At 40.5% G+C, this 24711-nt stretch overlaps 1 protein-coding gene across 1 annotated transcript; it reads left to right on the forward strand.

Moving 5' to 3' along the window:
- The first annotated feature begins 759 nt into the window (after window positions 1–759).
- Window positions 760–21882, forward strand: LOC149320519 (uncharacterized). Its single transcript, XM_089501558.1, has 8 exons — window positions 760–858; window positions 5165–5272; window positions 8788–8862; window positions 10149–10235; window positions 11356–11448; window positions 12290–12373; window positions 13176–13265; window positions 15349–21882. The coding sequence occupies exons 2-8, from the start codon at window positions 5239–5241 to the stop codon at window positions 16275–16277; spliced, it is 1392 nt and encodes a 463-aa protein (XP_089357684.1). The 5' UTR covers window positions 760–858; window positions 5165–5238; the 3' UTR covers window positions 16278–21882.
- The last annotated feature ends 2829 nt before the right edge of the window (window positions 21883–24711 follow it).

The following is a 24711-nucleotide window of genomic DNA, read 5'->3' on the forward strand; positions in this document are numbered from 1 at the left end:
AAGAAACTAGAAGATGTTGGAGACTTAATGACTTGTCTACATGAAGGGAAAAAACCACACACACCCCCCAACAAATCTGGTGTGATCAGGGAACAACAGTTACAAAGGTTTGTCCCTCAGTGTCGCTCCTGGTGGTTCGCTCTGAGGCTAGAATGAGGCCTTGCAAGTGGGAAAAACTAAATATACAGATTTTTATAGGTTTCTGGGGCTATGGGGCCATGTTCTAGAAGGGTTTATTCCTGACGTTTTGCCAGCATCTGTGGCTGGCATCTTCAGAACCAATGTTTGGGGATCACTGGTTTACTGGTATTCCAGATGATTTGGACTTCATTTCCCATCATTCCTGACTGTTGGCCAAACTGGCTGGGATTCTGGGAGCTGAAGTCCAAAACACCTGGAGGACCAAAGTTTTGGACTTCAGCTCCCAGAATTCCTGAACCTTGGCCAAGGCTGCTGGCTGGGGATTCTGGGAACTGAACTCCCAAAGAATTTGAGGCCCAAAGGTTGGGAAACTCCCACTGGAAGGTTTAAAATGAAAGATAGTAGAGATGGATTCCTAGAGAGGAAGGACGCTGGAAGGCGGAAGCGGAAGAAGAGCACCTTTCATAGAGGGAGAGAAAGAGAGCCCCAGCCAACCCTTCTCTCCCTGCGCATAGACACTCATTGTGGAGAAGCCGGAAGTTGGTGCCTAGAGCGGCCAAGGTGGCCTATGTCCTCCATCCCCAACTTCCGGTTTCCTCCTCAAAGCCTCCTGGAGAGGAGGAGAAGAAGGAGGTGAGCTGCCTCTGTCTCTCCTTCCAGCCCTGCTTTCCTTTTTGGGGGCCATTGGGTCCTTCTCTCCCCAGAAGGGCTTTTGTGGTGAGTCCCAGCCTTTCCTTGTGCCTTTGGGACGCTCCAATAAAGCAATAAACAACCCCGGGGAGTGTGTGTGTGTGTGTGCGTGCCTGGGACAAGGCGAAGGGAAGAAGGGCTGGGAGGGGGAAACAGTGTATTTTGGGGGCGTCGGAAGAGCGCATGACTCGAACTCAGGACTTTGGGAAGGCCCTTTAGCTTTCATCCCACGAAACAGGAGCGGCGTCTCTGTGGGTTTCTCCCTCCCTTCTGCTCAGCCAGGCAGCCATTTCCTAGAGGGACTCTGCGGCAGCCATTTTGTGAGAGCTGCTGCTGCTGCTGCTGCTGCTTTTGAAAAAGGCTTGGCTCAGCATTGTTCCTAAGGGGCCCCGTCCTCCTTTTCATCCAGGATCCTGTCCTCCAATCCCAGCTTCTCTCCAGGAAGGATTGGGGTGTGTCCTCCATTTTTCTCTTGAATGTCCTCCATTTCTGAGGTGCCTTGCCCTCCTTTTCCAGGACCCTGGCTTCCATTCCCTGCTTCTGTCCAGGAGGGGTTCCGAAAATGTCCTTCACTTTCCCAAAATGTCCTCTATTTTGAGCATACTTAAGACGTGTGGATTTATGTTTATATGCTTTCAGCTTCTTGATTGTCGGCCCTTTTTTCCCTTGGACGCCCTCCATTTTTTGCAGAGTCTTGCCCTCCTTTTCCAGGACTTTGTCCCACATTTCCACCTTCTGTCCAGGAGGACTTACCGAAATGTCCTCCATTTTGAGCACAGGCAAGAATCATGAATTTATATTTATATGTGTGTTTCCAGGCATTGATTTGGTCGTGTCCTCCTTTTTCTGTAATGTCCTACATTTTGACCCCTTATTTGCTGATATCCTCCTTTTTCAGGGCCTGTCCTACATTTTAGGCCTTCTGTCCAGGAGGAATTCCACAATGTCCTCTGTTTTGAACATGATGGAGAAGCATGGATTTATATTTACATGAGTGTTTTGAGGTTTTATTTGGTCGTGTCCCATGTTTTTTTCTAGAATGTCATACATTTTGAGCAGGTGCCTTGCCCTCCTTTGTGGTTTATGACATTTGGTCAGGGTGACCAGAGGTCCTCCTTTTGCAGGACCTATCCTCCATTTCAACCTCCTGTGTAGGAGAAGTTTCATATTTTCCATTTTGAGCATGACCAAGAAGCATGAATTTACATTTATATTGGTATTTTCAGCTTTGTTTTGATTATACCCTACATTTTGTCCTTGGGTGTTGTACATTTTGTGGTCCCTTGCGCTCCTTTGCAGTGAAGACATCCAGCCAGGGGTGACCAGACGTCCTCCTTTTCCAGGACTTGCCCTCCATTCCCACCTTCTGTCCAGGAGGAGTTCCACAATGTCCTCCATTTTGACCAGGACTAAGAAGCACAAATGTATATTTACATGATTTTTTCCCCAGCTTTGATTTGGTCATGTGCTCCATTTTTCTTGACTGTCTTGTGTCTTGTCCTCCTTTGGATTGAGGACATCTGGCCACTCTAGGCTTGTGTCTTTAGTGGCTGTGTAGAAGAGGGAATTTCAGTCCCACCTTTTTCTTCAGTGTCTTACATTTTGCGGTGCCTGGTCTGTCTTTGCAGTTAGGATGCCTTCTGGTCACCCTGAGTGGGGAGAACCCCCTCCATAAGAGTTGCCTCCTCCCTTGAATTTGGGAGTGTCTGGCCTCATTTCCACTTACAGATAAATCCATGTGTGATCTGAATCAATGGATATATTCGACATTGGATCGTGGTTTACACTCCGCTTGCCCTGAACGGCAAATTTGAATAGATTCCGATCCGCTTGTGGATTTCTAGACTTGTAGATGAGTATAAACAGTAACTGTTTGTGCACATCCTAAAGATAAGATAAAGAGAATAGAAAGGGGGTTAGTGCTTCCAGGACAGATTATGCTCTTGCCTTTCATCATGGGATGGTTCCCTTTTTTTATAAGAGGTAAATTACATTGACCCGTGGATAAGTAGATACAGGGTTTTGGAATCAATTTTTTGACTAAAATCTGTAGACTTCTACATGAGAATATACAATACTTGTTGTGTGTCTTCAAGGCCTTTCGGACTTACGGCAACCCTAAGGTGAACCCATCATGGGGTTCTTTGCAAGATTTGTTCAGAGGAGGTTTGCCATTGTCTTCCCCTAAGGCTGAGAGAAGGTGACTTACCCAATGCTTCCCAGTGGCTTTCCATGGCTGAGTCAGGATTCGTACACTGGTCTTCAGAGTCATAGTCCAACACTCAAACCACTATGCCACACTAGCTCTCAACATTTCCACAGCCAAGGCTCTATCCTATGAAATTCTGGGATTTATAGTTTTGAGGGCTAGTTAGCCTTTTCTGTCAGAGCTCTGGTGCCACAACAAACTACAAATCCCAAGGTTCTATAGGATGGAGCCATGGTGGTTAAAGCGATGCCAAACTGCTTTAATTCTGCAGCATGGCAGCAGCCTCAGTCCAACTCCAGATTTCTAGCATTGCTGCGAGTGAGACATTGAAAATGGTTCACACCTAGAACTCATTTGATGATATATCTAAGGGTAGCTGTTTTTGACATACAGCGACGTTATAACAACATCCATAATCCACGTATTTTGAATAACTCATGATGCTTCCAAAGCTTTTCTTGCGTAGTTTGTGCATTTTGGTTGGCCCAATAAAGATGTAACTTTAGTTTTTTGTGGGGTTTTTGGGCTATATTATAACTTGGCCACATAGCCCAAAAAACCCAAGAAAAAGTTTGGATGCCAGCCATGAAATCCGTCGACTTCACAAAGGTGTAATAGTTGTGTGGTTTCTGGATATTTGATGATATTCACATCCACTTGGTCGCTTTGCCTGTCTCTTTTCTTTTGAGTGTCTTGACTGCATTTCTAAATGTTCAGTTGAAGTTTTGAATTACTGTGATGCTTCAAATTTGGGGACTGGAAAAAAAATTAATGGGGAGAGAATTCCTATTTGGGGGACAATGTTATCATTTTGCTCCCTTCCCGTCATAGCCCAGCCTTGGTGTCACTGAGGCTTAATATCTCAGGTGAAGTACAGATGGCCGTGGGGGAGAGTTTAAAAATGCTTAGAGACTCTTGAGGAAAAAATGCCTATGTCTTTGGGGGCAAAATCCCTGTTAATGAACTAGGAACCATTGGATTGTCCACACATACACTCAGCACATATGGGGAAGAATCTGGATATGAAGGATAGGGAGAAGTATTTTATTTATTTATTTCACTTTTATGCCGTCTTTGTCCACACATTTCAAGACTTAAGATTTGTTAGGACTAGAACTTCATATGTCACTGCATGTCACATTAAATTGTGAAATGCTCCCTGATCTATATCGCCATGAGTGGAAAAACACTTTAATTAAAAAAAATATGCCCTGTCAATGCAGTGATAATGACAGGTAAGAAACTATCTCTCTTTGCCCCAGTATAAGCTGCGTGCCACCTGAAATCATGCACACTACAGAGATGACACTGTCCTCATTTGTCCCAGATCTTGTATGTGTGGGAAAGTCACTACTATGTTGCTGCCACTAATACCCATATTAGCAACCAAATAATAAGGCAGTGGGCTCTGTAGTCCAAAATCAGTGTGAGGCACCCGATGTACCCATAGATCCAAGAGATTATTCTCCATGAAGATGCACTGACACCCATCCATCCTAAAACAGTTTTTATTTGCAGAGCGTTGTCAGGTGTGCCGACGCATGCCAATAATAGGCAGGCTAGTTCCAAAAGAATAAGCAGTGAAGTCTTTACTACCTGAAATAAGCTGCCAGTCATGTTAAATCCTACTGCAAGGAGAGAGTAGCATATGAAGGTAAGACAATCCGGGCCAATAGTAGCCAAATTGGGATGCAAAAAGAAAAAGGACTTGAGGATGTGGGCCACAGTATAAACTGTGGGTCACTTGCAAATCCCACATCCTTACATCCTAAAGAGCATTCTCTTTAAAGTAGCATTTGTTTCTATTTGTCCCAAAGCTTATTGTATGCACAGAGTGCTGACATGCATGCCAATGGCCAGTATTATCTTTAAAACTTAAAAAAGAATAAGGGATTTGTTGGGGGTTATCTTCTGCAAACCTTCCTTGATCAAGAAGAATCTGTTATTTTCTTCATGCATCTTTTCACATTTGCCACCTAGAAGGCTGGGAGTGCTGTACTTGAATGCTGTTTTTTAATCTTCCGTTAAAATCCCCAGTGCTTTCACTCAGATATTCTTTTGCAGTCTACTTAGAAATAGGATGACCTTAATTATCTACAAACAGATAATCTTTTCTTCTTTCAGGTGAACTTGGAGGAAGTGTTTGTGCATTTTATCAAGGAGGAGTAGTGATCTGGAACCAACAGCACAGGGAAATCATGGAGGAGAGTGATGGGGCAATGATCTCTCTTGGTAAGGATTCACCTTGGTCAGTAAAGTCAGTTTGCAAGTGGCGGAAAATATTTACCCTATCTTTTTCCAGAATTGCTCTAGTTCATTGCCCTGAGCCTACGTCTTCAGTCTTGCTGAAGTCTTGGGCTTCCTTCCATAGGAAAAACAGAAGGCACATCTGAAAGTGCTTGATAGATGGCTGCTTTATTGCAGAAGAAGCCCAAACATTTCGATCTTTATATATTTTTATGGCCTTGTTCAGGGGCTACATAAAAACATGAAAATAAGAAATATAAATTTAAAAGGACAACACTTAATTATATCACAAAACTTACATAGTAGGTTTTTAATCTTTTTCTAGGGCCTGTACAGATGAATTCAGAATTTGACTGAAGAAATTTCTGAAGCTGATGATAATGTTCCATTTGCTGAACAAAAAAGAAATGTGAACTAGGCTCAAGGTGGGGGGAAAGGAGGGAGAGTTAGCCTTCAGGGATGTATCAATACAATTGGATTGAAAAGAACTCTGAGGAAATTTACGAGAGATCAATATCCTCATTTAGTCCTTTAGGAGCCAAATATTTTAATTTAAAATCCACCCTACCGATATCTTTAATACAGTCTTCTCATGAATATTAGTCACTTCTTCTATAGTGTAAAATCTGAAGCCTATTTCAGGATGATAGAATTTTAGGGAATGACTTACTAAGGGAGCACCTGTTTTATTGCTTCTTATGTTTGAAAGGTATTATGTATGTTTTCAGACACTTGCATAAGTTGACTATCAAGTAATGCTGGAGAATCTAGACTCTAGATTCTAGAGGTTCTTAGAGAAAACACTTCCCTTGACATTTGTAGGTCCTCCAACATGATTTTTTGATCAATTTCCAGCAGATGTTGACCATAGAGTTGCACTGGAGGGCCTAGAGATATTCCTAAAGAGGTGTTCTCTTCGGTGAAAAGAATAGCATTTTTTATTTGCGGTATTTCCACATTTACAGGGGTCCTTCACCCCTAACCCCAGCAAATGTGGAGGGGCCACTGTATACAGGTACATGCAACAGGCACAGTGGCCACGGGGGGTGATGTCCAGTGTATCTAGTAGCACCCATCAGAGTGTTCTGGAAGTTTGAGCCCATAAAGACAAGCCAAAATAAAGCTGATTTGGTTCACTTTGTAGGTTTACTGTTTGAATGATGTATATGTCCTAAGAGGCCAGAAGCCGTGCCAAAGCTGGCTTCTGGTCTCTTAAGATGTGTGTGTCATTTAAACAGCAAACCTCCAAAGTGACCCGAAGCAGCTTTATTTTGGCCTGTCTTTACGAGCCCTTTGTTTCTGTTTCCTGAAATTGCTACTCACCAAAATACCTGTAATGTTTTTGGATGTCCTAAATGAAACCTGGGGCTTTTCTTGACAACTTGGTGTATGGTGAATTGTGTGCCAGTGCTTTTTGATGAAACCTTGCAAACTGTTGGTAATATGATTGCAAATGAGTCTACAGTTTACGCGGTTGGATTTTGGTTCATCTCGTGTTTTTTAATATTTCAGAAAGTGATACAGTCGGCCCTTCTTATACACTGATTTTTTATACACGGATTCAAGCATACACGGTTTGAAAATGTTCCAAAAAAGTATAAATTTACCTTGATTTTCCATTTTTTATAAGGGACACCATTTTGCTATGTCATTATATGTAATGGGACTTGAGCATACACGGATTTTGTTATACACGGGGGATCTTGGAACCAAACCCCAGCGTATAACAAGGGTCCACTGTATTTGAGATGCCTTGTGCAAACCTTGAACCACCACATTATGTGGACACCCTCTGATTTATGTTTTGTTTCCCTGGTTATACTGGAAGTGTAGTTAATTTGCCTGCTACTACAATTCACACCATTGGCACTGTTCTGGGTTTTTATTTCCTCTATCTGTTTGCAATATTCAGTAGTGATTTTGAAATGAACTGCTACCAAAAGCACTATCCCTAGAAAGATTGATAGGAGGAGCAAAGCTTTATAAATTTAGTACTTTGCCATCAGAATTTCCCAATTAAGTTTACTGTTGGATTCCAAAACAAATTACTTTAAGTTACAGAGGCCACATGTACAGCAAGGTGTACAGTACATGGTGTACAAGGTCTCCACAATTTCTCCAACAGGCAGGAGAAACTTGTTTTAAAAATTGTTTCAAATCATTCTGTAGGACATGTACAAGGACTTATCTGAAAGGGACAATTAACTCAATTTATTCTACTTTGGCTTAATGAATTCAGCTCCCAAGTTGATCTCCCAGAGAAACTTCACCCTGACAAATATTCCAAATACACCTGTAGCCAGCCAGCCAGCTGACATTTAATCCCTCAATAATATTGATATCTGATACACAATAATTGAGGGGGTCAGTGATGTAAATATTCCTTTTCTCTGTGATGAATCCCTTTCAGAGTCAGTCCTTTCATTTTCTGAAGCTGGGAAACCTCCAGGTCCTCCAGTTTGACTTTCTGGGTCTCCACCATCATAGGCGATCCCCTATGAAATGTCACACACTCTCCCTGTCATGTCTTTCTCACCTACTCATAAACGGATTAATTTAATTTGAATGATACATGAGTGAGTCAATACCCTAGTATTAGAGGAGAAGGCATCACTTTTATCCCATATTTTTCTTGCAAGCTAGAGCACTAATAATAATTAGAATTCTGTATCTATCTGACATCTCTGTCCAGGTATTAATGTTCACCTCTCTCTCTCTCTCTCTCTCTCTGTGTGTGTGTGTGTAATTTTTTTAGTATAATTTTGAAAGAAAATATAACATTAGTTCAACCTGCCAACTGAATAAATTATGGTAACTTCCAACTTTTGTATATATCTCAGTATATGCTGATCTCCAAATCCTGTAACTTGATAACCAAACATATTTAACAAACTGAAAAATTAGTAGCCAAAACTAAAAATACCAATATAAGAGGGTGAATGTAAGGTGTTCATTCTGTGTGATAGCCATTCTGTGTGATACCCAACTTAGGCCTTCCAACCCATAGGGGAACTGAAATTAATAAGACTGATTTCCCCCTAATAGTAAATCCAGCCTGCCTTGACTCAAGTGAACGGATGCAAACCCACTACAGTAGATCCATTGGAGAAGACTTGTGAAGTGGTTGCTGAAATATTCACTAGCACAGAAAGACTATCTAAAAGCACAAAGATGGCTGTTGATTTTCTTAACTTGCCACATACCATATTCCTGTTCTTCTAGCTTTCCTTTTCCATAACTGCCAAAGACTCAGGTATATGTATTATCCTACTAGAAAGGCCCCTTCCCCACCACCACTCCCTTTGTGTTGTGTCTTTTTTTAGATTGTAAGCCTGAGGGCAGGGAACCGTCCATTTAAAAAGATTGTATGTACAGCGCTGTGTAAATTTACAGCGCTTTATAAATAAAGGTTAATAATAATAATAGACAAAGTATGGTGAATTGATCTGTTCTTCTTTCTTTTTTTTAAATACATTTTATTAATCTGTTCTTCTTTCCAGGTGCTGGCTATCCAATCCGAGAGGTGGCACTAGCTTCAACAGCAGAGAAGCCATGTTCTAACTCTCTGAATACAAGTAGGTCAAAGGCGCTGAATATAGCAACTGCTTGTGCCAGAATAGTTGCTATAAGTGGGGTGTGTGTTTGTGTGTGTTGGGTATCACAGTTAATCTGAAAGGCAAATCCCTTTGGTACTAAATCCACTACTGAAGTAATCCATTACTGACCATTTCATTTCCTTAGTCAGGTGAAACTTGGGAAGTGATGTGCAGTCAAAAAAAGATAATTTTAAAATTGGCTGAGCTGAGCTATGTTGTCAGTTGGCAAACTATGGTTCCATCATCCCATGATTCATCTGTCGTTGATGTTCCTGAGGAGCTAGTTTCATGGACATACTTGCTCTGAGCAGTGGCAGATTTTCCAATGCTATATTTCTTCATGGAAAATCCATAGTTGTCTGGGCTGTTCTACTTTACTCAATCATGTTATTTACTCTAATTAAAAGATAAGACATTTTAGTTAATATTCTAGAGACAAGCTTTGCAAAGGAGTACACTGACAAATGACTACACTACTAAGCTTGCTTCAGTTTTACAAAATCTCAGTCTGTCACATGTGCAAGTAGTCAATACAAATGTGATACGTTAACTGTGCTTACTGATATAAGGAAAACATTCAAGCAATTGAATTTAAATCGGTTTTTCTCCCCTTGAAATGGGACTGATATGTAGTGCAAAGACTGACTGAACGACACTAAAGGTACTACAGTTATACCTCAGCAAAAGAAAGTTAAACTGTTGATATAAGATCTATCAGGTACAGCTCTTTTTAAGTATGTGACCTTTAGAAATGTTCTTTCAGATATACTAATTCCTTGTTAAATGTAAAGGGAGTATATGCTGTTCTCTTTACATTCTTATAAATATTCCAGTAAAATAATTGCCATATAGAATTCTCAATGTGTTCGAATATAATAACCAAAAGTGATACATGAGATAATATAGTTGAGATCACTGGAAGATTTTCCAGTTTTAGTTTTCCTGGAAAACTCACGATACTACCTCTGAATAGAGAAGTCCTCACTCAATGGGACTTACTTGTATAGGGGCTTCTTGCTTACCTCCCATGTATTAGAAGGTGAGAAAGAACAAGATCTTATAGGAAAATTGCAAACTGTCTACGGTCCGTGCCTCAGAACAAAGATGAAGTCTTTGTCTTGACTTGATTACATTAATCAAAAATCTCTTAGCAGATCCATAATGTAGAACAGCTACTAGGAGCTGCATTGAGAGAACAACTGCCAGTTTATTAGCTGCACCTAAACATGACAGCCTAATTTTTATTTACTTTTTCTTTTTGACAGGAACTGTCATCCGCCATGGCTCTAAGTTCAGAAACCCAGTTTGGGAAGTTCCAAATGAAAGAGCTGGTTCTCGAGTTTTTAAAAATGGTATATTAAACACTTCACTTCTTTTGTTTGCAACATATTAGATGCAATAAACTTTTTTTTTGGGGGGGGGCATGAAAAACCAGCAATTTAATCAAGAAAACTCATTGGTAATGTATTCTTATCTCACAATCTTTCAGTGAAAGGAATGTTATGCCCCTACACTTCTTCAGAATTTCATAATAAACATCCTACAGGATTTGCAGTTATACAATACAGTGCTAGGGATTTTATTGACCCCCCCCCCCCCCCATTGAACTTTTCTTCTATATCCAGCAAAATGTATTACAGTGTTCCTAACCTGATTCAAGACTTGCAAATGGGAACCAAATTCATTATGGTTGAAATCAAGATGAGCTGATTATTTTGAATCATAGCATGTTTCAGCAATTGAGGAAAACAACGGGATTAAGGTGCCACCTCCTCTCCCTCCAGGACCCCAAAGCATAAATTAAGGGGCTGCACAAACAGCCCTGAGGCCGCCCTTCTTCAGCCAGATCAAGGCCGTGGCAACTGCACGCCTTGGCCGCAATTCGTCTTTTCCAGAGCACGAAAGGGAACTGCAAAAGCAGCTTCTTTCTGTGCCCTGGAAAGGTTGTGATAGCCATGGTGCCATGCTATATGGCGCTCCTTTGGCACTGCACCGTATGGACGCAGCACAATGACGCCATGCACCATGTGGAGTGACACATGGCATCGCAGCACCCTGGGGGGCTGATTTGGGGCGTGCATTGTAAGGATGCTATGCCCCGACTCCACCCCCCCATGCCAGCCTTAATGACCGATGTGTACAGCACCTAACTACTGTTTTCTAGATCCTCCAGCTTGGATGATATATAGTCTTCTATAACACCTGGATCTTAATGTTCCTGCTGTACATTAAGATCTGGAAAAACTGGAACAGTTTAAAGTCGAAGGCTTTCATGGCCGGCATCCATAGTTCTCTGAAGATGCCAGCCACAGATGCTGGTGAAACGTCAGAAAGAAAAACCCACAAAAAACTCTGGAACAATTTGTTTCCACAATTTTGGTCCAGTCCCATGCACATCAGCCAGTTATTGATGCAGCATTGCTATAATGATATTGTTTGTTGGTTATGTTAGGTTTACCTTTGCCCCTTTAGGTCCTTCAGATGTGTTCGGTGCTGTGTCTGATAGCTTTCCCACTTCGCCAGCAGCTCAGTCTTCCTGTGACAGTTTTGGTGATGAAGGACCAGGTAAGTCAAGATCTGAACAGGATTCTTCAACTTGTTTCATAATCTAAAGGACTCCACTTTGATCCATGTAGAAAGGAATTAGGCTGTAAAAAGTAAAGTTTAAACGCTTGTCTTAGAATCTGAAAGGATCCAGCATGGTGTAGTGGTTTGAGTGTTGGACTATGACTCTGGAGACTGGGGTTCAAAGTGGCCATGGAAACCCACTTTGTGGCTTTGGGCAGGTCTCATTCTCTCAGTCTCAGAGGAAGGCAATAACAAACCCTCTGAACAAATCTTGACAAGAAAACCCCATGATAGGTTCACTATATGTTGGAAACAACTTGAAGGCACACAATAACAACATAGAATTCAGTAGAATTCAAATATACAGACAAGTAGGATGGCAGCATGTGCTTTTGTAGACTTAAGCCTATTTCCTCAGATGCATTTGGTGGAGTGGAAAGTCAGGGACAGACCTATATATGTCATTAGTGTGTGAGAATCTGTGTGAGAACTAATGGTATATATACGTCTGACCCTGGCTTTCCACTCTTACAAATGCATCTGAAAAGTAGACTGAAGTCTATAAAAGCTCATGCTGGCAACTTTCTTTCAGTTAGTCTCAAAGGTGCTACAAGATCTCTCTACATAGAATCAACTTACATTGATTCTTGAAACTGTCTAAACCACATCTCCAATATCTGTTTTGTGATGGTGGTTGGGTTTTTTACCATTGTTCAAAATGTCATTAAGTGATTTGAAGGCGTGGAGTTAATGTGTCTGCACACGTCTCGTAGCATACACTCGTAAAGCCATTGATTTCTATCACACAAGTTTCCCTTTGCGTCTTTTTGTCCTTTAGGTGAGGTGATCACCATGTCAGACAGCTCCCTCAATTCACTGGCAGCTCAGTCATCCTGTGACAGTTTAGGTGATGATGAACTTGGTGAGTTGAGATCTAACTGTCCTCCTGCAGCTCGCCTCATACCACAGAGCAGCCTGCCATTTAAAAATCATTGGGTTGTAAAAAGATAGGTTTAACAGCTTAACATAGCAGTCAGTAGGTAACTGAAACAACTCTTCCCTGAAAGGTTCCAATCTGAAGCTTCCTCATTGGTGAAAAGGCTCAATATAAATAAATATAATAATTCTTCATGGCATTTAACTACTGAGCCACCAGAACTTCCTAAATATACCCTAGGCTATCCAGAAATGATTTTTTTTCTTTAGTATAGCTTTGAAAGAGCTTTGTAATTGCCCTTTTTGGTCTTAACCTACCAGTTGTATAAACCAAAATCCCTTTCAGTTTTTATACTTGTTGTGTAAAACACTGTTCCAACAGCTTTAATAGAGAAGAGAGTCAATAACCACAACATTAAACACTCTATTATGAGGTGTGGGTCCTAGGATCTTCCTTACAGCCTCTTCAGGCTTGCACTTACAGGAGAATTACAGCGGTTAATGGTAATTTCTCCTGAATAGCTTCTTCTTCCCTATCCTTTTCAAAAGCATAAACTGTGACTAAAGACAATGAAGCAAAGCTAACAGGATGGCTTTCTTAAGTGGATGCTGAAGTCATGACTGGTGCAAAAGAGAGTTTGGAAAATGCAGACAGTTTGAAATTGCAGAGTCAGCCACTGATTTATTTTGTGCAGTTTGTTATTTTGCTCCCTATGTGTTCCGCTCCCGGAATGAACACCAGGATTCAGATAAAAAGCAAAACAATCACAATCACATCTTGTTTGCAGATAGCAGCAATTGCATTGAATCAGGGACTCAAGAGCTGGAGCCAACTTCCTCAACCACAGAAGAGTCAATTTCGAATTTCCTGGAAACAGGTTGGTTAGGATCTTTGCAGATCACTCCTGCTTGGGCTGGAGTGGCTGCTGTGAGTAGATTTTTTTTTTTTTTTGCCATACATCACATCTAGTGGGAGCCCCTGTTGATACAGATTCCCATTTTCTTTGACTTATCTGTAAATCAGAGGTGGGCAACATGCAGCCCATAGGGCTACATGTGACCCCTGGGCTGTTTTTGTGGCCCCAGGATCTCCACAAGGAGAAAGAAAATTTCCTACAGAATGCTCCAGATGTGCTCTACTTCCCAGAAGTTAAAAATAATTTTTGCAAAAAGACCTTCAAAACTTTAAAAGAATTGTTTTGCCCTCTAGAAGCATAAAGTGCATTTCCACCACATTTTGCACTCCCAGTCCTTATATCTCAGGAAAGGCCTTTTTCTGAAACTTTTTTACTTGTACTCGCTTCCTATTGTTAAAAATCAGTCTCTCCTGTGTCTAAAATGGCCCAGGAAGGCCCCAAAACATGATGAAATATCTCAATGCCCCTGGATAGCATTTGGGAACAAAATAATTTTGAATATTTTTTTGCAGGTGCAGTGGAAAGGTGCAGCCCTCCAGAGTCTCCCAAGCAGTTAATGTGGCCCCCTAGCTTTCTACAGTTGCCCACAGCATCTGTAAATGCTGCTCTCCAATATTTGGAGAGTTTTCAAGGGAAAAATCCTAAAACATCCTTTGAGTAGAGTCTGTATAATAAATCTCCATCAGACTACTCAGAGCCCATTAGACTTGCATTTTCTTGGGGTATTTAAGTAACGGATATTATCCACTGCTTCTTGCACTTTTTGCAACTAGAGTGCTATGGCTCTGTGAGCTCTTGTAGAGTCCTCACTGTAAATGTGGAGAACTGGGTAGAGGTAATTTAGTCATGAACACCTAAGAAGTGTTGCACCATGTTAGGTCAGACCAAAGTCCTCTCTAGTTTTAACATTCTGTTCACACAGTGGTCTATCACTTGCCTAGGGGAAGCCTGGCATCAGGAAATGCTTCTCAGCAACAGAAGCTTTCTGCCTGTGATACTGGGACATACAACCATTATATTTTTCTGTAACTATGGCCTGTTACAGACAGCCAAAATAAAGCTGCTTCGAATCACAGTGGAGGTATGGTGTTTCAATGATGCATGCGTCCTAAGAGTCCAGAAGCCACACCAAAGCCATGCTCCAGTCCTTAGGGCTGTAGCGTGCCTTTGGTGCGACTTCTGGACTCTTAGGACGCATGCATCATTGAAACACCATACCTCCACTGTGACTCGAAGCAGCTTTATTTTGGCTGTCTGTAACAGGCCAAAGTCTCTGTCCCCTTCAGGGAACCTTTGCCCTGCAGCCCAGGTTAAATAGTCTACCCCTATTTTCAGGATTTCCCCATTTCACTAAGAAGATTATCTGAAAAGTTTTACAAATCTTGTATCTTCCAATTCTGCTTTATACTTAAATCCACAACTGTATTTTGGAAGCTGTATTAGACTTATGGAGAATGTAGAGAACTTTCTGTTCCATTCCCATTATTTATACCCTGCTTTTTCCAAGGGGCTAGGGCTAATGTTGGAATTTGGAATGGAGTTTTTGAACAAACTCCTTTTCATTTCTCTTTTGACAGCAAAGGTATGTTTCTTCCCCCTTAAATGCGTTTGGAATGGTTTGGTGTCATATGCAACATCTCTAGCTCTCCTATAATCATGGCAAAACCTTACAAGTCTTAAAAAGTAGTATCTTGTAAATCATGACTCAAGAGAGCCTTGTTGAACATTTCATTCCCCTGTGCAGGAGAAATTTGAAAAACAATTAGTAACTGAAAATGCTTATTTTAAAATATTACCTAATATTTATATCAAGATGGTAATCATGTGGCTCTCCAGATGTTGTTGGACTAAATCACCCCTCATTTATTGCCACTAGATATGTTGGCTGCGCTGTTGGGACTTGCAGTCCCACATTTGGATGGCCACATGGTTCCCACCCGTAGTGTTTATGATGTTGTGCTTTTACTTTTGTTTCCATTTGTATTGTGTGCTGTCTCCACTTATTCTTTTTATGTTAATGTTTATTATTTCTTTGTTCATACAGGAGAGAAACCATTTAAATGTCAGGTGTGTGAGAAACGGTTCAATCAGCGATCGCACCTCAAGAGACACCAAATTGTTCACACAGGCGAGAAACCTTATAAATGCCACGTGTGTGGAAAAGCCTTTACTGAGAAGAGAAACCTCACAGCACATTTGATGAATCACACTGGTGATAAACCATATAAGTGTGAAGAGTGTGGCAAGAGCTTCAGTCAGCAGTCACATTTAAAGAGACATGAAATTGTTCACACAGGCGAGAAACCACATAAATGCCCTGAATGTGGAAAAGGTTTTTCTGAGAAGAGAGACCTCGTTGGACATCAAATGAATCACACAGGAGAGAAACCTTTTAAATGTGGGGAATGTGGAAAGAGCTTCACTCGGAAGTCAATCTTCAATTCACACCTAACAATTCATACAGGAGAGAAGCCGTATAAATGCCAGGAATGTGGGAAAGGTTTTAGTTACAGTTCAGGACTCATTTTACATCAAGTGAAACACACAGGAGAGAGACCATATAGATGTTTAGACTGTGGGAAATCCTTCAGTCATCAGTCAAATCTTAAGAGACACCAAACTATTCATGCATGGGAGAATCCATATAAATGTCAAGAGTGTGGGAAAAGCTTTGTTGAGGAAAAAAGCCTCATTACCCATCAACTCAATCACACAGGAAATAAACCCTATATCTGTTTGGAGTGTGGAAAGACCTTCAGTCAAAAATCAACCCTTAACGCACACATATTGATTCATACAGGAGCGAAGCCCTATCAGTGCCTGGAGTGTGGGAAGAAATTCACTCAGAGGTCAAACCTCAGTAGACACCAAATGATTCATTCAGGGGAAAAATCATATGTATGTTTTGTGTGTGGAAAGGGCTATGCTGAGAAGAGACTCCTAATTTTGCATCAAAGGAAACATATTGGTTAACTGCCAAGACCTGGAATGTGTAAAGAACTTCAGCTGGATATCGAACCCCAGTAATCATCCAGTTATACACGCAGGAGAGACTCACGCACCAGTAATTGGCCATCCCAGGTTCCATATGTACTGCCTGCTGTAAAAGAGTACAATTGATACCTCCAAATGGGTGCTTAGCATCCACTGGACCCTTTAGCATATCTTTAGGTCTGTGCTGATGTTGTGGAACCTCCTGTGCTTCATTCATTCCAATGATACGGCTGTGTCCTGTGTTGTTTTTCTTCTGGGCTGCAAGTTATACAGTATCTTTCGTTTGTTGTTGTGTGCCTTCGGGTCATTTCTGACTGAATGGCAACCTTAAGATGACCCTACCATAATGTTGGCAAGATTTGTTCAGAGGAGGTTTGCCATTGGCTTCTTTTGAGACTGAGAACATGTGACTTGCCCAAGGTCACCCAGTAGGTTTTATGGCCCAGCAGGTATTCGAACCCAGGTCTCCAGAGTCATAGTCTAACATTCAAACCACTACACCATGCAGGCTCTCAAGTTATATCTGTTAGTGGCCCCTTCCCTTGTTCTAAAAACGTCATTGAAGTTTGCAGACATCCACCTACACCTGAAGTACAGCAAATAACCAATGACCACGTTATTTCATGTATTTTGGGGGGAGTTAGTTTGTATATTTCTGTTCTAGAAAATTCATTCAGATTTGCAAATGGCTCTCTGTGGGATGAGTCTGGGTTAGCTGAGTCCCCTAGAGTTTGCCCAGAATGCAACTCATTTTCTCATTGATGCTGTCCCAGAGGAGATTCTGTGGCACATTTTGTGTTGTTGGTGGAGCTGGTCTGAGGGAGATTTGAAAGAGGAAAGGAACCAGAAAATCTGAATAAAAGCACTAGCTAGCGATAACGGGGAACAGGGGAACTGCTGCCCAAGTGCAGTCTACCAGTGCATATTGAAGCCTCGCTTTTGTTCAGTATATAGTTGATCACAACATGAGCATCACAGAACCAGTCTTTTAGTGGGATAAACTACTTAGCACTAGTAAGGAGGATCCAGAGGGATTGAAGAAAAGGTTGTAATAGTCTTGTATTGTAAGGGATGCCTAATTTTACACATCTCATATCTTCCTTTATTTGCCATTTTCCCGAGATAAACAGCTACAGACGTTGCAACCTCTCCTCATTAGGTGAGTTGCTTCTGGGGATGAACTTAGAATATGGTGCACTGGACAAGGAGTGTCTTTGAGTGGCCCTTTATAGCTTGCAGGGCTACTTGGCAGATTTGTGGACTCTGGGGTAGGTAGTACGGTGGTCCTGCTGATCCATTTGGGGCAGGAATGTCAACATATGTGGACTAATCCAGAATTCTGGCTTGCAGCTCCTCTTCCCCTAAGTACTTCCTTCGATTTCCAAACTGCTTCTCTCCATGTGCGTTTCTGCTCCCTGGAGCTCAGTCTTGCTTGTCTTCTGGTTGTTACCTGGTGCTAGTCTTTTCCACTTCTCACTCCCCTGTTGTGCAGCCTCACACCATTCTTAATGCCTTTTTATGTGGTAACTACTATGCAAGATTACTCCAGTTGCATCTCAAGCTGCACTCAGTTACCTCTTGGTCTCTTTTTGGTGTCAGGCTTGGGATTCTTCCTCTGACAGGAACAGGCTATCTGCTCGGACAAGAGAGTCACTTCATAAAGCTTTATGAAGTGCTTTATAGCTAGCTCTGTAACCAGGATTCCTTGGCCTGGGCTACATAAGCATGCCTGGCCAGACTTACCTCTGGTGCTCCTATTATAGAAAGGTTTTTCGTTTTGGCAGTCGACACTTACAGTTGGGCAGCAGTCTCCCAATTAAAACATTTTATAGCCTGCTGAATTTTGAGTCAAGGAGCAAATAATATGCGCCCACAACATGCATATACAGTCGGCCCTCTGTATCTATGGCTTGAAGCATCCATGGCTTGAAAATATTTTTCAGAAACTCCATCAAGCAAACCTTGATTTTGCTATTTTATATAAGGGATACCGTTTTACTATCCTCCAACACCTGTTCTGTTGAACAGAGAGCTCTGTAAAATATTTATTTCATGTCAGAGAAATTATCCTGTTATACCCCAATTAAGTGCTGAGATTCATTGTCATCTTAATCCAATATAGCATGGAAATGCCAAACAGCAGCATACCTGGCCCTGTTTGTCCCCAGCAGTGTCCTAACTGGGGTCAGTATGAGTGATTTCTTATTTTGCTCCAGCTCTAGTACTAGATCCTATTTTGGGGATGGCTCTCACAGGATAACTGTTGTGGTGCTATAGGTTTATGTGCTTTAGAATCGTAGAGTTTGAAGAGACCGCAAGGGCCATCCAGTCCAACCCCCTTCTGCCATGCAGGAAATCCAAATCGAAGCATCCCTGACAGATGGCCATCCAGACTCTGTTTAAAGACCTCCAAGGAAGGAGGCTCTAAGGGAGTGTGTTCCACTGGCGAACAGCCCTTACTGTCAGGAAATTTCTCCTAATGTTGAGATGGAATCTCATTTCCTGTGTTTAGTGCTTAACTTTGTTTAGTATATACAACTGCAAGTACATTTCTATACCACTTATCAGTGCACTTAAGCACTCCCTAAGTGGTTGAGAAAGTGTAAGCTAATTGCTCCCAACAATCTGGTAACTCATTTTAGCGATGCTTCAGCCCTTTTGCTAGTATTGAACTTGCAACCTTATGGTTTTGAGTGAGTGGCTGCAATACAGGCATTTAACCACTGAGCCACAATGGCTCCAGCTGCAGACTGCCCTTTCTGAAATCTCTTTAGCAACGTTATATGCCTCCAGGTCAACTCTTTCTCTGTACAGTGAACCCCACAGTTTTCTTGACAAGATTTATTCAGAAGTTGTTTCCTCTTAGGCTGAGAGCATGGGGACTCACTCAAGACCCCTCCCCCCAAGTGGGTTTCTGTGGCTGAGGAGATTTGATCACGCCAGTTCCTTGTACACTACAAGATACCAGGCCTTAACATTTGTTTATGTGGGCCTCCCAAGTCATTTTTGACTTATGGTGACCCTAAAGTGAATGTACCATAGGGTTTCCTTGACAAGATTTGTTCAGAGGGGTTTGCCATTGCCTTATCTGAGGCTGAAAGAGTGGACTTGCCCAAAGTCACTCAGTGGGTTTTTTATGCTTAAGCTGAGCATTGAATCCTGATCTCCAGAGTCATAGTCCAATACTCAAACCACTACACCACACTGGCTCTTGGGTCTTAAAATACTGGGCTTCAAACTACTGAACCAGGTCTCGAAAGCTAAATGACCTATACTACCAGGTCTGAAAATTCAGGTTGAGTCTCCCATATCTGCAATTCTAAAGTATTCCAAAACTCCACATCTGTGGCTGAGACACCTTTGCTTTCTGATGGTTCAGTGTACATCAACTTTATTTTCTGCACAACATGATTTAAAATACTGTGCATAAAATTACTTTCAGGCTATGTGTATAATGGGTATAAGAAATATAAACAATTATGTTTAGACTTGGGTCCCATCGCCAAGATATCTTGGTGTGTGTATATATGCCAATATTCCAAAATCCAAAACTTCTGAATCCAAATGTTTCAGATAAGGGAGACTCAACCTGTATAAACTTTACTGCTTTGCACCTTCAAATTGACTCCTGAGTTAATGGCAACCTAGAGTTTTCTTGGCAAGCTTTCTTCAGGGGCAGTTTCCCCTTGCCTGTTTTTTGGGCTGAGAGAGTACGCCTTGCCTAAGGTCACAAAACGTTTTTAAGTGGAAATTTGAACCTTGGTCTCCCAGAATCCTAGTCCAGTACTCCAAGACCATTCTTACTCTGGTGTAACAACAACAACAGCAAAAATTTATGTATACCCCACTCTTCAGCCAAAAGGCTATCGGAGCGGCTTACAAATTGTTAATTAGATGTAAGTAGTCTTAAAGGAATCCTGTCACTTCCATGGGCTACCATTTCCTGGACTATTTCTTTAAACTTTGGAAATTACCATTCCTCCAAAATACAGAGCTGTAGTAATTACACCATCGGTAATAATAAATAAAAATAACCACCCCATCAAGCAACTGCCTTGTTTGCCAGCTAGTTTCCTAGCTCTGGACAGCTAATTCCACCTGTCACAGGGATGTACAGCCAGCCCTCTGTATCAATGGAGTGACAATATTTAAAAACATACATATATTTCAAAAAAGCAAATCTTGATTTTACCATTTTATGTAAAGGATACCATTGGATTATACCATTGAATATAATGGGACATGAGCATCCATGGATTTTGATGGCCCCAGTGGTGTCCTAGAACTAAACGCAGCAGATACCAAGAGCCTATTGTATATATGTAGTGGTTTATAAGGCAATTCTATCCAAAGCAATACAGCTTGGCTGGACACCTAGGTGGCCGCCCAGCTCACCCACCCCTATTGCTAGCCCTGGTTGATAATTTTGGTTACCCCTTGCATTCCCTTTTCCATATCAGTAGCAATTGGATATTACTGATCTAAACTGCATAGTACAGTTGCCTCTCCACATTTGCAGATTTGATAAATATAATAATAATAATACTGTTTATTTATAGCCCACTTTTCCAAAAGAGATCAAAGCGGGTTACAACAAGGGTATAAACCACATATTGTCCAAAGAGTTACACTGAAGGACCTGGAGATTCCTAGTGAGATGTTCCCTTAGGTAAAAAGAAGAGTGGTTTTTTTATTATTATTTGCAGTTTTTCCACTCCAGTGAGGGTCACGCACCCACATCTAACCCCAGCGAATGTGGAGGGACCACTGTACATAGTATTCCAAATTGTAGGTTATTACTCCAAGCTCAGATTCCATTATGAAGATAGGATATAATACTTTTTGCCCCAGCCTGTGTTGCTTTGTAATTTAAACTGAGTTCCCATTCTTTCACATCATAAATGTCTTTTTTATCCCCCCAACCCTAAGGGGCATCAGCAGATGACTTATTCCCTTTGCTGCTCATTCATAACTCCAGGTCGTAGATCAGGAAATTCTTTACACCTCAGGCTGGATAGCTAAAAATTTTCTTCAGAGTATTTGGTTTGTTATATTAATCCTGTTCATACTAATGCCTCTCCACAGCTTTTGTTCTCACAAGTATGTAGTGTGCTGGAGGAGAAAACGAATTAGAGGAGTTTGTATAACTATCATTGCATTCACTTAATAGGATCTTGCTTATTTTTTACCCTGTACTGATATGTTAATTTTTATACTTTCAATTGATTTTGTAATATATTGTTTCTTATTTTGTCATTGCCTTGGTGGTAGTCTCTTTGTTAACTCCTTCAGTTGATTTATTATTTTTAATACCGCCTATTCTGTGTTTTCACAGTTTTGTAAAAATTCAAAATGATGTGCCTGCCAGCCTTTAGCTCTTCCACCTTAAAAACTATTCTAGGGATTTGCCAAGAAATAACAATCTGACCCCAAGGCTGGGTAGATAGGCCTTGGTGGGTAACTGGTTAGTGAATTCCTCTTTCCTATTACTTTGTTTTGAAAATTACTTTAAATTGTATAGTAGTTTCGTTTGCATTCTTTCCTTTCTCCCCTTCCATTTCAAATAAATTCCTGCTAATTAGTATGCCTGCCTTTCACATTTTAATTCCGTTTTCCAGCATTTCATGGTGGTATTTTTGGATGGGTAGATGCAGGCATTGCTTGGTTTTTGAAAAAAAGAAAATCAAATCAATTTACTCACAATCCAAAAATGCCTTAACATGTTTTAAGATTTAATATTATGAAAGCAATACAAGAGTTAATATATGTTGTTGCCTGCTCTTCCAAATGAAGGCATGCCCTTTGATGGCAAAAGTTTATTGTGCTGCCAAACAGAAACCTTTGTAAAAAATGTATACCTCATTATATGTGAATTAATTGGATAAGTGTGTGTAGATAGTACTTTGTGTATAGGGTATGCTGGCCGAATGTTACATGTAAATGATTGTACAAGCATGCCCTCAATTATCCTGGTTTAGCAGGGACAGCTCCAGTTAATCCTGTGTCATCCCCCTTTTTCAGATGTTTTTCAAATGTCCCAGTTTCTTACTCCTCCTCCCTCTTCATCCTCAGCTTACTACAGTTGCTGCAGATTGAGTTCAGAGCCTCATTCCCACTTACAAATAAATTGGTTTGTGATTCGAATCGATGGATTGATTCGACAGCAGAGTGTGGTTCACATTTGCCCCAATTGAATTTTTTCCCTGTAAAATAACCCATTGTGGTTCACATTCATAGATGAATTGATTCAGAATGGACCCACTCCAGCCAGTTGAAGGGCAAATTTAAATTGATTCCAGTCTGCATTTAGTTCACACTTGCGTGGAATCAATTTATCCAAAAAGACGCAGGTTAAATGGATCTAACGCATGACCCTCCTCTCCGAATCGCTTCAGAGATTTGGTTCAAGTGGGAACCAAGGTCATTTGAACCGGTTCAAACCGATTTGCGATCTGGTTTAAAAGGTAGTAGGAATCAGGCCTGCAAATGTAGTGTGTACTCATCTCAGCAGGAGGAAGAGGAGAGGAGGAGGCAAACTCTTGTCCTTATGATTAGGATCATTTGTCGTCGTTTTCAGACTTTCCTTAATTCAGTATATAAATCCCAGAGTTTCCCTGCTTAAAATTGTGGTTTTGTGTGTATTTCCTTATTACTAACATTTGCTCTTCTGTTTTCTTTCTTTTTTTTAAATTAATCTTTATTCAAGTATTTTATAGATAAGAATAAAAAACACATAACAACAAAAATACAATATCAAAAAAAAATGTAACAAACACATCATTAGTTACTGACAATTTAACCTATTACGAACTAACATATAACAAAAATTGACTTCCAAGAGAAAGAGAAACAGTGAGACACAAAATTGTCAGGCTTTAACCATTAATACATTGAAATCAGATTTTCTTTACCTTCACTCCTTGCTTAATTAGGTTCTCTACAATCCCTTCAAAAGGAGGTAAATAAAGAACCAAAATCTTGATTAGACTCACTTACTATCTTATGTATATACTTCGAACTTATTTTTTAGCCTCACAATATTATATATCACAATTACTGAATCAACCATATTACCATTCAAAATTAGAGGCTATATTTTCAACACAAATAAGACACTAATGGGTTCCATATTTTCTTGGTCTTTTCCCAATTGAGATTTTTGACATAACTGGGAAGTCTGTCCATTTCTATGAAACCAAGAAGCTTTATCATCCAATCTTCCCATGTGGGTTGAGCAGCACCCTTCCAGTGAGTTGCATAAACCATTCTGGCTGCAGAAATCATATAAAATAATAATTTCCCATGAGCATTCTCCAAATTAACATCTAAAATCATATTCAATAAGAGCAGTTTGGGTTCAAATTTAAATTTACAGTTTAATATCAATTGCATCTTTCCATGTACTTGTATCCAATATTTTCTGGCGAAGTCACAATACCACCACATATGTATGAATGATCCCTGTTCCTTCCCACATTTCCAACATTTTGGGCTTACGTTTTTATATATTTTAGAAATCTTCAGGGGAGTTAAATGCCAGCGATACTGCATTTTATAATAATTTTCTTTTATAGCAATACAAGCCGTATACTGTAATCGATGGCACCAAGTTCTTTCCCATTTGTCTAGGGCGAGGGGTTCTCCCAGGTCCTGTGCCCATTTAAGCATTGACACTTTAACAGTTTCTTCATACATTTCCAATTTTAACAAAAAATTATAAAATTTAGAGATTTTCCCAACGTTATTTGCAAAGATTATCTTATCAAAATCCTGAGTTGTTGGCTCAATATTGATTGTTTTCAAACATGAATCTTTCTTTAATCTGGCGATATAAAAACCAATTTACATTTAGCCCATCTTCTTCTAATTCTTCCCGTGATTTCATAGTCAAAGCATTAGTATTTTTATTTATTTTTAAAAGATCTTTATATGTAACCCATCTCTCCAGGTGAATTTCATCATTTCTATGAAATGCCTCATTAACAGAAGCACACATAGGAAGCTTCTTATGTATTAATGGTTTAAATTTGTTCCAGACCTTAATAAGGGTTTTCCTAATATAATGTTGCATAAACACATTATTAGCTCTAAGCTTGTCGTAAAACAAATAGGCATGTGTCCCAAATACAACTCCAGCCATTTCCAAATTTAAAGCATCATGATTTTCTAACTTAAACCAATCAACCATCCATTCAAAACAACAAGCATAGAAATAGGTCTTTAAATTCGGGAGTCCCATGCCACCTCGTTGTACATCGTCTTGTATGATTTTAAGATGCACCCTTGGTTTCTTCCCCCCCCCCCCCCATAGAAATCTAGAAAGGTCCCTATTCCATTGTACAAATGGAGTCTCATTTACTAATATTGGGATATTTTGAAACAAAAACATAATCCTGGGGAGAATGTTCATCTT

Source organism: Sceloporus occidentalis, unplaced genomic scaffold, assembly GCF_023333645.1.
Source record: "Sceloporus occidentalis isolate IW3139 unplaced genomic scaffold, rSceOcc1.0.p SCAF_1, whole genome shotgun sequence".
Taxonomy (NCBI): Eukaryota; Metazoa; Chordata; class Lepidosauria; order Squamata; family Phrynosomatidae; genus Sceloporus; species Sceloporus occidentalis.

Bases quoted from the DNA above. Each gene is read 5' to 3' on its own strand.
- LOC149320519 (XM_089501558.1), top strand. From the start codon at position 5,239: ATGGAGGAGAGTGATGGGGCAATGATCTCTCTTG. The intron at 5,273-8,787 runs GTAAGGATTCAC...TCTTCTTTCCAG, and splicing joins TGGGGCAATGATCTCTCTTG to GTGCTGGCTATCCAATCCGA. The intron at 11,449-12,289 runs GTAAGTCAAGAT...TTTGTCCTTTAG, and splicing joins TTTTGGTGATGAAGGACCAG to GTGAGGTGATCACCATGTCA.